This window comes from Oculina patagonica, chromosome 6 (genome assembly GCF_052425735.1).
Source record: "Oculina patagonica isolate OP01 chromosome 6, crgOcupat, whole genome shotgun sequence".
In the NCBI taxonomy this organism is placed as follows: Eukaryota; Metazoa; Cnidaria; class Anthozoa; order Scleractinia; family Oculinidae; genus Oculina; species Oculina patagonica.
In genome coordinates, this window is record NC_135763.1 from 36,536,018 (window position 1) to 36,549,259 (window position 13,242).

At 38.7% G+C, this 13,242-nt stretch overlaps 1 protein-coding gene across 2 annotated transcripts; it reads right to left on the minus strand.

The window, feature by feature from the left end:
• Window positions 1–472: 472 nt before the first annotated feature.
• On the minus strand, window positions 473–13,242 carry LOC144657575 (uncharacterized). 2 transcript variants are annotated; one of them, XM_078517923.1, is made up of 12 exons: window positions 12,712–13,242; window positions 11,510–11,707; window positions 10,905–11,045; window positions 10,130–10,364; window positions 7,566–7,724; window positions 7,120–7,205; window positions 6,164–6,215; window positions 5,327–5,419; window positions 5,040–5,175; window positions 2,547–4,235; window positions 1,949–2,008; window positions 473–1,366 (listed from the first exon to the last, which is right to left on the minus strand). In XM_078517923.1, the coding sequence occupies exons 1-12, from the start codon at window positions 13,044–13,046 to the stop codon at window positions 1,170–1,172; spliced, it is 3,381 nt and encodes a 1,126-aa protein (XP_078374049.1). In that variant the 5' UTR covers window positions 13,047–13,242; the 3' UTR covers window positions 473–1,169. The 2 variants fall into 2 exon arrangements, with proteins under 2 accessions (XP_078374049.1, XP_078374048.1); XM_078517922.1 differs by having other exon boundaries at window positions 7,120–7,214.

Consider the following 13,242-nt stretch of genomic DNA (forward strand, 5'->3'; position numbering starts at 1 on the left):
CCACCTTCTCTTCTTCACCTCGGAGCTGATGTTGTTTGTTGAGGTTGCCCGGCGTAGCTCGGCGTTTGAAATGATGTTAGGCCAGAAGATGTTCAGAATGCGGCGTAGACACCGATTTTGGAATGTCAAGTTTGTGGCAAATGGCTTTTGTGGCCTTCCATGACTCACACCCATACAGCAACGTGGTGAGAACGTTACTCTTGAAGCTTACTCTACTGAGCGTTAGTCTCCTCATAATAATAGGGACTAACAAAAACTGCGAGTTTCCAAAGGGTCACATTAATTGCATTGCAGATTCTTAGTTTGGGTAGTAATACTAACCCGATTGTAAAATTTTAACAAATTATAAGAACCCAAAAAATAATGCCTGTGTTTATGCGTCGTTACATAACAACATATCGAGTGGTGGAATGTAAGCAATTGTACTAAGTTGAATGGTGTTACTTAAATAAAAAGACCAGATAACAAAATCAACGGTATGTACAAAGTTCATTTATTAACCGAAATATAAAATTGAATAACTACCACAATTCTGCAATCCGCAATAAATCACATTTGGAATAAAATACAAAACGATTTCCTCTCGCTATAAGAAATTTATATACACAATAATTAGAAACTGCTATCTTACAAAAGTCTTGGGCCGCTACATGCAACTGGAATGAAAACAGATTTTGACAAACGCAATTTACTTATTGAATAACTACCACAATTCTGCAATCCGCAATAAATCACATTTGGAATAAAATACAAAACGATTTCCTCTCGCTATAAGAAATTTATATACACAATAATAAGAAACTGCTATCTTACAAAAGTCTTGGGCCGCTACATGCAACTGGAATGAAAACAGATTTTGACAAACGCAATTTACTTTTGGCAGCTTAACAGTTTCCAAGGAAAAGTTGCGCCCGCACTCTCGCAACGTCGACGTTCATGTCACGCTTGCTGCCATGGCAACTAACCTGAATCTTGTTCGCAATTGAACATAAGGAAGAAATCTTTTCGTACAGTGAGAGCCAAGCATATTAAAACGCGTCGATAGACGTTCGATTGTATAGAAAGGTTCAAACATTGACCATGTTTACCACATTTCAGTAAAACAGCACATTAGCGCCAAAAAGCGTTATTTACATCGGCGACAGCTTGATCATTTTCACATTTTGCTCTCATTTTTTGCCTCTTCTTCTAGCCGCTATCCGAGCCCGCGTTCTATTCGTCAGCGTGCTGCCTGCCCCTTGAGGAGTGCTTGGCGCGGCGCCAAACGTTGGCGCAGCCGCAGGTGACGCAAATGGACTTCCCGGCATGCCACCAGATCCCGCAGCAAAGTTAAAACCACCACTGGGCGTAGGTGTCGCTGGCGCAGCTGTAGAAGATAAAAGAGGAAAGAATTAACCATACAATTTCTTATACAGTAACATTTCATAGGAATGAACATCATTGCATTCTTAAGACCAATGATGTCCTTAGTCTTGAGAATGCATTTACCAGGATCCTAAAATTTGGAATTCCCTTCCAATTTCGATCACTAGCTCGACTAGCTTTTCTACTTTTAAGAAAAAAAAGCCTGAATTGAGTCTGAATTGACCTAGCCGCACTTCCACAAGTACATTTCTATAACTGAGGTGGCCTCCCCTATAAGCCTGGTGCTTTCTTGGAGGTCTCCTCGCCTTACCAAAATTAGTACTTCTGTTATATATCAATGTTAAAGTGGCTAATAATTGATGATAATGACGATAATGATGATGACGATGGTTAGGGGAGAACAACTTATGGTAAACAAAATGCCTCATACTCGGACGTTTCTTGTGCTCGTCACGCGTCCCAAAGAGCGACTGCGTGCGAGGCTACCTTAAAAGGTAGTTTGTTGACGAGGGAGCCTGTTAGCATTAGCTGCATTTCGTTTCTAAGAAAAAAATTAAAAAATGTATGTGCAGGGTCTTCTTACCTCCAGGTTGAGCTGTTGTTTGACCAAATTGACCAAAAGCACTGCCACCTCCTGAAGCACCTATGGAAATAAGACACTCAAATTAGCGAAGGACAAAACAATCAAAACAATAAATTTTTCCATCCGAGTCTTGTCCCTATCTGCTACAAAAAATGACACTCTAATTAGATCATGTTTCCCAAGAAATTTCCGAGCAGAAAAAAATAATGTCAAACAACCGGAAGGAAAAGAGCCAGCAGAAAGTCACAGTATGCGGGGGTTTTGCTGGTAACAGACGATTTTTTACTTAAGAAAACAAACCTATGTAAGTTACATGTAGTCGCGGCGATAAAATTGCCATGAAATCGCCGCTAGTTTTCACGCGTGAAAACTAGCGGCGAAAAAAATCGCCGCGATATTGCCGAAGTTTCGAACCTGTTCGAAACTTGATACAACTTCGGCGCGACAAAAATTGCATTGAGTTGCGCAACAAAAACCGCCTGTGTTAACGGGCCTTAAGAAGAACAATTCGTGTGCCTTATGCATTTCTCCTTGAATCCACAAGTGCTCAGTCACTACTTATTGACTATAGTTAACCGTAACCGTACGTTCAACTTACCAAACTGAAAACCAGCCGGTTTGTTCGCAGCTGCGTTGAAATTAAAACCGCCAGGCGTTGAATTACTTCCAGGAGCAGCGAAATTGAATCCACCAGACGGCGCCGCAGCATTCTGGGAAGGCGCTGCTCCAAAGGTACTCTGGGTGCCAGCTTTATTACCAAACCCCCCAAAAGGTGAGCTTGAAGGGTTTTGAGCAGTATTTGCAGCAAATGAGAACGTAGAAGCTGGTTTTTGGTTGGCCGGTGCTCCAAAAGCATTTTGGGTAGCTTGAGCTCCAAAGGCATTCTGGGCAGGTTTGGTTCCAAAGGTACTTTGGGAAGCGTTTTGATTTGGTTGAGATCCAAACATGTTTTGGGTCGCCTGGTTTCCAAATACACTCGGAGTGGTGTTTTGTTTGACCTGTGAGCCAAAACTGAATCCACCTTTATCAGAAGTCTGTTTATTAGTCTGCCCAAAGACACTTGGGGCAGCTTGTTGGTTTTGTTTTTGCACTCCAAAAGCATTTTGGACAGGATTTGTTCCAGTTGCACTCTGGGTAGCATTTTGGTTGGCTTGTGCTCCAAATGAAAATGGACTTTGTGTAGAACTCTTGTTGACAGTAGTTCCAAAGGCAGCATTTTGCGTTGCCCCAAATCCAGAGGCATTGCTTGGAGCGCTGCCAAATGGACTTTGACCCTGTTGTCCCAGTACAGGCTGCATGTTAGTAGCACCAAATGTAATCTTTTTCTGGGCTGTTGAACCAAGAGAACCCTGAGTTGTGTTTGCACTTTGCCCAAACACACTTGGTGTTGAACTCGCACTGGACAAAGAATTGCTTTGAGTAGGTTTTGCAATTGATCCAAAAGGACTCTGAGTATTTGCAGTTAAGCTGTTACCTGCTAATGCGACAGGCTTCTGAGCAGTACTGGCTCCCAGATTGAAAGTACTCGGAGAATTTATAGAGCTTGTTCCAGAAGTCTTTTGCGTTGCATTCTGACCTAAACTAAAAGCACTTTGGGTTCCGCTAGCAGCTGCAAAGTTCAACCCTCCTGGACCAGCTGCGGTCGCATTAGACAAAGTCCCTGAGGTACCTGAAGAGATTACTGGAAAACTATAACCTGTTTTTGGGGCAGAGCTGGTGTTCGTGTCAGGTGTATTTTTATTAGTCAGATCTGATAAAGAAGTTAATTGGTTTGCTGTTGCTGGCTTTGTAAAAGGTGAATTTCCAAATGACGATGCAGAGGACAAAAGCTGGAACCCTGTAGCTCCTTGGCTTGCAGACGCCGTTGTTAGTGGTACGGTTGCTCGTGATCCTATGGTGGAAGCATTTGTCAAGTTTGCTCCTCCAGGGGTACTTGCAGCAACAACTGGTTGTGCTTGGTGCAAAGTAGCTGTTTGTGGTACTCCTGTTAGAGTTGATGGCAGACCAGTTGACGACCCTGGAATACTCGACAAATTGAAAGCTTGCTGGGACTGCAATGAGGGCACAGTTGAACTTTGGGATTGCAAAACATTGGTAATTGTAGTAGGGACTTTCTGGGCCCCAGTGGCCCCCTGTGGACCTCCAGTAGCAGGGATCGGGGTGATGAGACTCTGGGTAGTTGTTGTGGTTATGGTCCCCGTACTCGTCACAGCACCAGCTGTAGGGATCTTGAATAAGGACGTTGAAGTGGAAGTAGTTTCAGCTGCGGACGACACTGCTGTTGTACCTAGAAAAATGCAAAGAAGTATCACAAGTTAGTAAAACATGAGGTTCATGCAACAATATTGCGGTATTTTATTTCTTTGAAGAATCAAGTTACATACATAAATTTTCACTTCCCGCAATTAGCAGGGCCATTTGGGGCGGTAGGCGAAGAAGTAAATTATAATAAGGGTAAAATAATACATGTGCATTAGTAGTGTTTTAAACAAGTAATAAAAATAAGAAATTGATAGCTTTAAACAGTAAACTTAATTTAGCTCAGAACAATAAACTTAAACGGTATTTTTTCTAATAAAGAAGAGAAAAAAGGAAAACATGACCTTGAGTATAATTCGTGATAAATGGGTACGAGTGATGTTTTGAAAAGGCTTGTTCAATTTGAGGACTTTCAAAACATCACAAGTACCTATTAATCACAAATAAATATTGTACTAGAAGGTTGTGCGATTTTATTCATAGTATACTCAACAAAATTACGATTCTTCCAGTAAGCCTTCCATCACGTTGGTTCGTCTTTAGCATACTTCAGGTAATTTTCAGAAAACTTCTCGTCTTATGGACAGCATCAGGAAAATCTTCGGAAGACTTTGGTTTCACTCAAAAAGTCTTTGGGTCAACTTTGGAAATCTTCGGAAGTCTTCGGGTCAACTTTGGAAGACTTCCAGTTTCAAAAAGAAAAGTGAAAGCTATTACTACAGCCGTAGGAAGTACAATTTGGGATTAATTGTACTGCTCTCGTGCAATCAGAGTCCAGTAATTTTGTTGAACATAATATAAATAAAAAAATAATGTACAGTGTACAGTATACCTGGTTTGGATGCACCCTCCTCTTCCTCGTCATCTTCATCACCATCTAGCAGCTCCTTCACACGTTCCCATGCCAGTCTGCGATCAATCTTAATCTGCTCCTGGTTAATTTTTCTTGACACAGTTCTTCTCTGAGGCTGATAATAACAAGGAACAAGGTTAATTTACTGCCAGCTGGATGATGTTTTACCATGTGAGGGATTCAAGGGGGTTGTTCTCACCACATATAAAAAAAACTCAATCTGTACATCTACACATGCATAAATAAAATGAACAGTTTATTCTCACCATCTCAGATTCCTCATTAGAAGCACAATACACTGGAACAGCTCTTCGCCTTGAATCTTCTTTGGAAGCAAATCTTGGAACTGTGAATCGTTTCTGTAACAGAAGCATTTGTGAATGTCAACTAACATCTAAATAGATACATGTGTACTTGGGCATTAACTAAAATGCAAAACAACAAAATGAAACAACCCATTAAACAAAACAACTAAAACCTCCAAAACGGCCAAAACAAAACAAAATCACGGAAACAAGCAAAACACATTACCATTATTGAGAGCTAAAAAAATATACCAGTAACCGTAAACAGGCTAACCAGAGTGTCATTTAGGCTAAGCGGAGTGCACCTTGCACTCCGCTTAGCCTCAATAGCACTTAAGGGTTAGCCTGAATTTAATGCTCAGGTTAGACTGTTCATGGTTAGCTCTCGGTAATTGTAATGGGTAAATTGACTTGTTTTGGTGGTTTTGTTTCGCTCACTTTGGCCATTTTGGCTGTTTCTGAAGTTTTGTTTTGGTCATTATGGCGGTTCCACTTGTTTTCTTTCGTTGTTTTGGGTTTTGGTACATGCCATGTACTTGTAAATGCACACTGCATATGAGTGGGTTTGCAAAATATTGTCTTTTTTATTGTATGATGCAGGAAAACACACCTGTAGCTTCATAAATGCCAGTGGAGAAAAGGAAAGGAGAGGATACACTGTAGGTTACAACCATAGTTCTAATAAAATAGCAGGCACAGAAATTAATGGCAAAAGTGTACCGAGCACGACTTGCACATGTATATGCTTTATGCTTCCATGATGTTCTAGAATTAACGAGGTACTGTAGATATACTTGCCTTTTGCTTTTGTATACAGCTGTCATCTTTCTTAGCTTGCTCACTGTTTTCCCTGCAAGAGAAATGTCTGAGATAAATATTACAAGCATCTCATGCAATGTCAGTCAAAAAATGGCAATTTTAAGGTGTGTACAGTAATTATTAGAGCATTTTCAATTGAGTGTCGTAAAACCAAAACCAAAGTAATTACTCTGGCCAATCACAAAGGACACAGACAATCCAGTGAACCAATCAAAATTCGAAGCAAATACATGTAGCTGGCAGAAAGCGCGGGAAAACGTGCGCGAGCGAGTCACGATTGGTTTTGGTTTTAGTTCTGATTGGCTAAGAAAGTGGTGTGAGATTTTTAAGCCAATCACTGAGCGTAGTAATGCAAAACCAAAGCAAACGCAATTTACTTTCGACACTCAAGTGAAAACCGCTCTATTATGACAGTAGACTGAAGTAGACTATCTTCTCTAGATTCTTGAAATAAAAAGTGTTAGCAGTTGCTGCATTGAATGATTGATTATCTACTACATGCAAGAGATGAGAATAATACACCTACATATTGCTTGCTTGCAACCACATAATAAGATGGCCATGTTGGTGGTCAAAGCAATGAAAAATGTTTTTGCAGAATTTGCATGAAAAAAGAATTTAGTTCCCAGTGGAGGGAAACGCTTTGTTCTTGTCCACTAGCATGGCGGCTGTGATGTCAGCTGTAACCCAGCATTGAACATGTACATGTACACATGTACGTACACCTGTACATGTACACGCTGTATGGCCAGGGCTGTCACTAAGCAGTAAGCTTTGAAATACACAATCAGCATTGGCCTCTCCTGGGTGTCGCCCTTTGGCCACTTTCAAACTTTAGATAGTCAGTTATCCTTACTGTGCCTTTTAATGATGTGTAAGCTACAGTTAGATTAAATTTTACCAATTGATAAACAACTGTTTTCAATTCTTCTCACCTCTGAATGTCCTTGTCCTCTTTTTGTGGCTCCAAGTTCTTAGCCTTTTTTGATTTACTTCCTTCATCATCATCCTTTACATCACACTGTTGACGCTGGTTTATGCAACAAAATCAAGTAAGAACATTTTCATGTACAACTGTCACCATAGCAATAATTTTAGATTGTAAAAAGTGATGTGTTCATATAGTAACAGAGTGAAAAGAACTTCATTGAAGATCAACATTATGCACATACATGTATGTAAATGATAATAACGAAGTAGTGACTTCTAGTCTAAGACAAAAATTGTGAAAACTTGTAACCTTGCACAGAACTGAATATGTAGATGAAGAACAGCTTTAAAAACTGCTTGGAAAAGCGTTAAGAATTCATGGTGGGAAACTGAAGTGAGGTGAACTACTTGTACAATACATAGTAATCCATGCCATTATTATTGTACTTACATTAGTTGTTTCTGTCTCTCTAGCCCTGTCTTTTCTTTTTGGTACTGCAACAGATTCTGTGTGTCTTTGATTCGGCACAGTCTCAGAAGATTTGTTATGATCTATTACCTTGCTCCTTTTCTTGGAGGTTTCTTCTACTTCTGTCTCTGCACTTTCCTCCTTGATCATGGAGTGAGAAGGAAAAGTTAGGAAAAATGATGCACAAAATCTGTACTAACCATTAAGTTCCTTTGATCAAAGTTATGTGATCAAAGTTTTCTAATATATTTTTGTCTTTTTTTTTATTTTGATCACTGTAATGTTCTGTGAACATTGTTTGTGTGTTTACTGACATAAACTTGTACATGTATAACATATTGTAACACTGGCTGCCTTCCCTTTTAAAGGGCCCACTGAGGTATATATTTGGACCCGTTGCTAGGGACATTCACGGTTATATAGTTTTAGCAATTTTTTAGGCGGTAACGCCTATATGCTATGGCCCGGTGGACGGCCGTGTGAGGAGTGAAAGATTACTCCAACCGAGTAGCACTGGGAACTAGGCACTTTGTTGTTTACTCAGTTTCGGTACGCCATCTTTGATTGTCAATGAGTATGAATCAACTTTAAGAGCATCCATCGGCAAAACGCGTTTGATTTCTAACGTACAGTTAAACGGAGTTTTGGGGTCAGGGGAGAATGATGTACTGGATAATTGTGAGCTCGCTTAAAGAACTTTTTTACCGTTGTACGTGTATTCGAAGTCGGCATACGTGATGGCAGACTAAGTTGACTGATGTTGAATTTGACGAGTGAAGGCCGGTTAGTGTCATAACTTTTGAAACCTTTCCAAAAGGGAGACCGATGGCAGCAGTATCTTGATTTATAGATTGCAAAGGTGAGCTATCTGAAATCATTGTTTGCTTTGACGTGCATTGTTGTCGATAATATTTAACTTTTCCCTTCGCGACTCGCCATCTTCCTTTTACTGCTTTTGATAATATTTATTCGGGTATTTATCTCAAGCCATTAAAAATAACACAGTGACGGTATCCGTATTCCTATTTTTACGAGAAGCCAGAGTTCACTCAGAAAGAACTTCTACCCTATTGCTGATTTAGCTGATCTAAAATGTTTTGTTTGATAAGTTGCATAAATGCATGTAAGTGATTCTAGTAAGCGGTGTTGACTTCATTACATTTCAGACCATTTCAATACGGAAATTTCACACAATCTTCAGTATCGACTAGGGGTGGAAATCAAATCTGGGCCTTTCTGTTGCTAAATGACGAAGTTCATAATGATTTAATGTATTTATCTTATCATACTGTAGGTTTGTAATGTATTGGAGGTTCGTTTTGTAGTCAAGGCAAATAAAAATTAAAATGAATAAGAAAAATGCAATTTCTGGGATCATTGTAAAGCGTTATCGCCTGTGCATGCATGTATGCGTGCCGGTTATCTTGTTTAGTTATGGTTGAATCTTTTACTCAGTCCATAACGTAAATATGACGTCATCGGGCCATGCCCATGATCACGTGACCAATAAAGAAAAAGTCTAAAATTTTTGATGTTTTGCATGTTATCAGGAAATCATTCATGGTGTCATGATCTTTATTTGTTTTTGTATTTTGGTAAGTATGGGTTTCATTTCATTATGGAAGATAATTTTTTTAGAGAGATTTAAAATATTGATTTGTCCATAAAATTTTTATTAAAAATGATTTAAGCAAATGTATACTTAGTTATGTTCCCGACCCAGGTCGGAAAAATATAACGTCGAAAAAAAGTAAATCAAATTAAAGACCACCAAGTATTTAGATTTTTCTGCAAACCGGAAAAATCATTTTGTTAACGCATGCGTAATTCATCTGACAAGAGAACAGTGCGCGCGCTAGTTGTACCCGTACACTTTTGAGATTATTTGCATGTGTAAAAAAACTCGTTTTTCTGGTTCAATTTAATCTGACTGATTCTTAGCTGTGAAGTTAACTATTAGTCAGGAAGTTTTTCGGTAGTTTCTAATTGTTTCATCTTATTTGGCGAGTTTGAAGAAGTGCTCGAAAGGAAATTTTTTTGCACATCTGGCGCGAACAGATAGCGTGAGTAACCCGTACACGCAATACAGCGCACGCTCTTTTAGCACCTTGGCAACGCGCGAGAAATCCGTCAGTGGGCCCTTAACTCTATAGTTATTTCAGGCAGCCAGACCCCTAATTATTTATTTATACGTGTACTTATCATCTTTTTGTAAAATATTAAGCCTGGGTAAATAAAGTTGTTGTCAATTGTTGTTCTTGTTTACATATGCCAAGCGAAGGATTTGAAAACCTTTGATCAAAGTCAATGAATCCAGGAAGCCTTTTACACAATCAATGAAAGCATTTTGTCAAGGTATATACATGTACATCTAATATTTTTAAAGCAGCTTGAAAGCAAGAATAGAAACTTCCCCTTACTCAGGCAACTGGTCATGTACAGTTCTGTAAAATTTTATGCTTTTATAATTCACTTTTATATAGATCTGCAGTTATCAATAAATGGACCACAATAACATTGTAGTCTGACTAAATTATTCCACTTACATGTACATCTGCTGCTACTGTCTCCACAGCCCTGTCTTTTCTTTTTTGTACAACAGGGTCTGTTTGTTTTTGACTGTGTAAAATCTCAGAAGAAGTGCTATGATCAATGACCTTGCTCTTTTTGCTGGAGTTCTCATCTGCTGTTGTTTCAGTAGTTTCTAGGGTGGCTACTCTTTTTCGACCTCCAAGCAAGGGGCTGCTGAATGGGTAAGAGTCCACTGGTTTGGTATCCCTCCTGGAAAAACAAGCAAGATGTCTTAAAATGTAACTCAGGCACAATCTTGCATTTCACAAAAAATTTGGAATAAATGGCTGCGTTTCTAGAATTCTTCAGCGAGTAGGCATCCCAGTCAGATAGCAAAACATTTTACAAGGTTTGTACCCTTTTTCATAAACACTTTTCAGTACTTTTCCACTACTTTTCAAGACTACAAAAACCCCATTACCCCTTTCACTCCCAAGATCTCAATAATATTTATTGACAGTCTGTACATTTCTTATAATGTTAGTTCTGAGAATTCTGGTGTTACTTGAGTTTAACAGATTTCCAGAACTTTCCAGGACCAGTTGTCTTTTTCCAGGACTTTCCAGTCCTGGAAAGTGCCACAATAAAATTCCAGGACTCTCCAGGTTTTCCAGGACCTGTATAAACCCTGATTTTGTGGTTGTTTTTTTTATACATATATACATGTATACAAAATAGGGGCTCCCAATTCTCAGACTTCAAAAAGTCTACAAAATGCATACATGTATGCATTTTCAGATAGAAGCACACCTTTTTGTTGGTCTCGTCAACTCATCCTCATAATCCTCAACAAGAAAGCTTCTCTTCCTGCTTTCCTTGAGGGCAGAGAGAACAGTGACTCGGCTGCAGGGATTCCAATCCTCTGCTGTCCTTTTCAAAGGGCTGTTAGATCTATAAATAATAAAAAAGCATAAGTTAACTAAGTTAAATGTATTTGTGTACAGACATTACCCTTAAATAACATACAACTATACTGTCTTGTTACCGTGGTTGCAAGTAACATGCAACCCCAGACATTCTAACCCTCCCGATTTGATTGATTTGCCCCCAGACCCCCCTAGAGGCATGCACTTTCTGCATTAAAAATACTCCCTATTTTCCTTCAAGAAGGGTTGGAAACTCTGCAACCCTCAGACCAAAAAGTCTAGACTAAAAGACCAGTTAAGTTTTGGTGGATGTAACCATCTCTGCCTCTTAAAATTCTGAAAGTTACAGCAAAATGAATTCAGGAATTCTCAATTGCCTTTAAACTCAAAGTTATATCAAATATCCTGTGTAAGAATACAATCATCAAATCTTTCACTTGTGGAAATAAATATACACGTATTTGCAATCATGAATTCATTATTACTTACAATGTAAATGTTCTATTAACTGTGACGTCAGGTGAAGCGATCTTTACAGTAGAGGGTCTCTGCAGTGCAGGGTTCAATAGGCTGAAGTTGTTTGGTTTGCGGCGATGAGTCAAAGCACTTCCTCTGGATGGATAAGGAGTGGGTCCCCGCTCCCTGTTGTACCATGACTTTCTTGCTTGTAAAGGTGTTATGGTAGAACTAAAAAACATAATATATAGTCTTTTTTATCACATAAATAGATTTACTTTTTTACTCGTTTTTATTATGTAAATAGTTCTTTTTTTAACTTATTTTAACTTTAAATTATTAATTGTAATAGTTGTATAATGATAGGTTTAAGTTGTTTTTACGTTTTTTTCTTAGTCAGGTGTCCACAATTAGTAGAGGGGACTTTTCCCTTCAGCTAAACATTTTTAGACACGGAAATAAAGTTTATTACACTTTGTCTGTGGCGATCGGTAGACGTAATTTCAGTAGAATGATTCATCCGATCTGAGATTATTAAACACTAAATTTTCGGTGGCCTCTGTCCACCTTCATCAGAGTATTGAAAATAATCTCAGATCGGATGAATCATTCTACTGAAAATAAAGTTTATTATTATTATTATTATCATTATTATTATTATTAATTTCACAAAAATGGGACAGGTATACTTTTCGTGGGACTTAATTTTCATGATTTGGCCAAAAAATACATTAAGAACTGTTAAAAATCCCACAAAAACATTCAAAATACGTTCTTGCAGGTCTGACAATGCCCTGAGTGAAGGTTCAACATCAAAACAATAACTATGTACATTCACTGTACTGTTCAAAATTACACACATAATTTGATGAGATTTATACAATCACACATGTTTACAGTTACACATGTTTACAGTGTACATGCTATAAAGTCAAGGTTATTTAGCAGACCTACTGTTTTTACATGTAACAGAGTTTTTTTGTAAATTACCACATGTAAGTTCTTATATAAGCTAAATGAACAAATAATCTGAGCTTTTTCGAGGCCTCAGTATCAGTATAGAAGTTTCGCTGGAATTAGCCGCCATATGTTGTCAGCCATATTTTATTATCAATTTACTTTAGCCTATAGTAACATATTTGTCCCTGCCAGACTCGGCAGTGTGTGGTTTGCAAATTCTTTTTGGCATCAACATACGCAAGCTTATACTAAAGCATGCAATTTATAAAGCTTACCTCATGTTAAAACTTAGCCTTTTAGTAACTTCCGACAGCAATGGCTTGGGCGACCTGAGGGAAGACTTTTCTCTCGGCAACCCGGTAAAGGGTAAATCTGGAGGCTCGTAATAATTGTTGTGCAGTTTTTCCTGGTAACTCAAATCATGCTCATCGTCTCTTCGTTCTTGAACAAACCGAACCTTTGCAGGTCGATGCTTTCCAAAGTTGTAAGCGTAGATCAGAAACGTGAATACAAGAAGAAGGCTCCAAAATAAGCCAAAGAATGACCACAGAATTAAAATAACTAGCCCAAGCAAGGCTAGAATGCGGAGTTCACTTTCTTTTAAAGCCATTTTGTCTGGGATACGGAAAGAAACATTCTCTTCTGGAACAAAATGTCGGTCAGGAAATGTTCACTGCGCATGCCACAAAGGAAGGCGCCATTTTTTGAACCCTACCTCGGTTTCATGATGACAAAATACATTTTTGTCGGGGATAGGCTGGGTAAATCGTTTTAAAATTTTTTAACCTTTCATTTACTTTACTGCC

Bases quoted from the DNA above. Each gene is read 5' to 3' on its own strand.
- LOC144657575 (XM_078517922.1), bottom strand. From the start codon at position 13,046: ATGGCTTTAAAAGAAAGTGAACTCCGCATTCTAGCCTTGCTTGGGCTA. The intron at 11,708-12,711 runs GTAAGCTTTATA...TATGTTTTTTAG, and splicing joins AGGCTAAGTTTTAACATGAG to TTCTACCATAACACCTTTAC. The intron at 5,176-5,326 runs GTGAGAATAAAC...TGTTATTATCAG, and splicing joins CTAATGAGGAATCTGAGATG to CCTCAGAGAAGAACTGTGTC.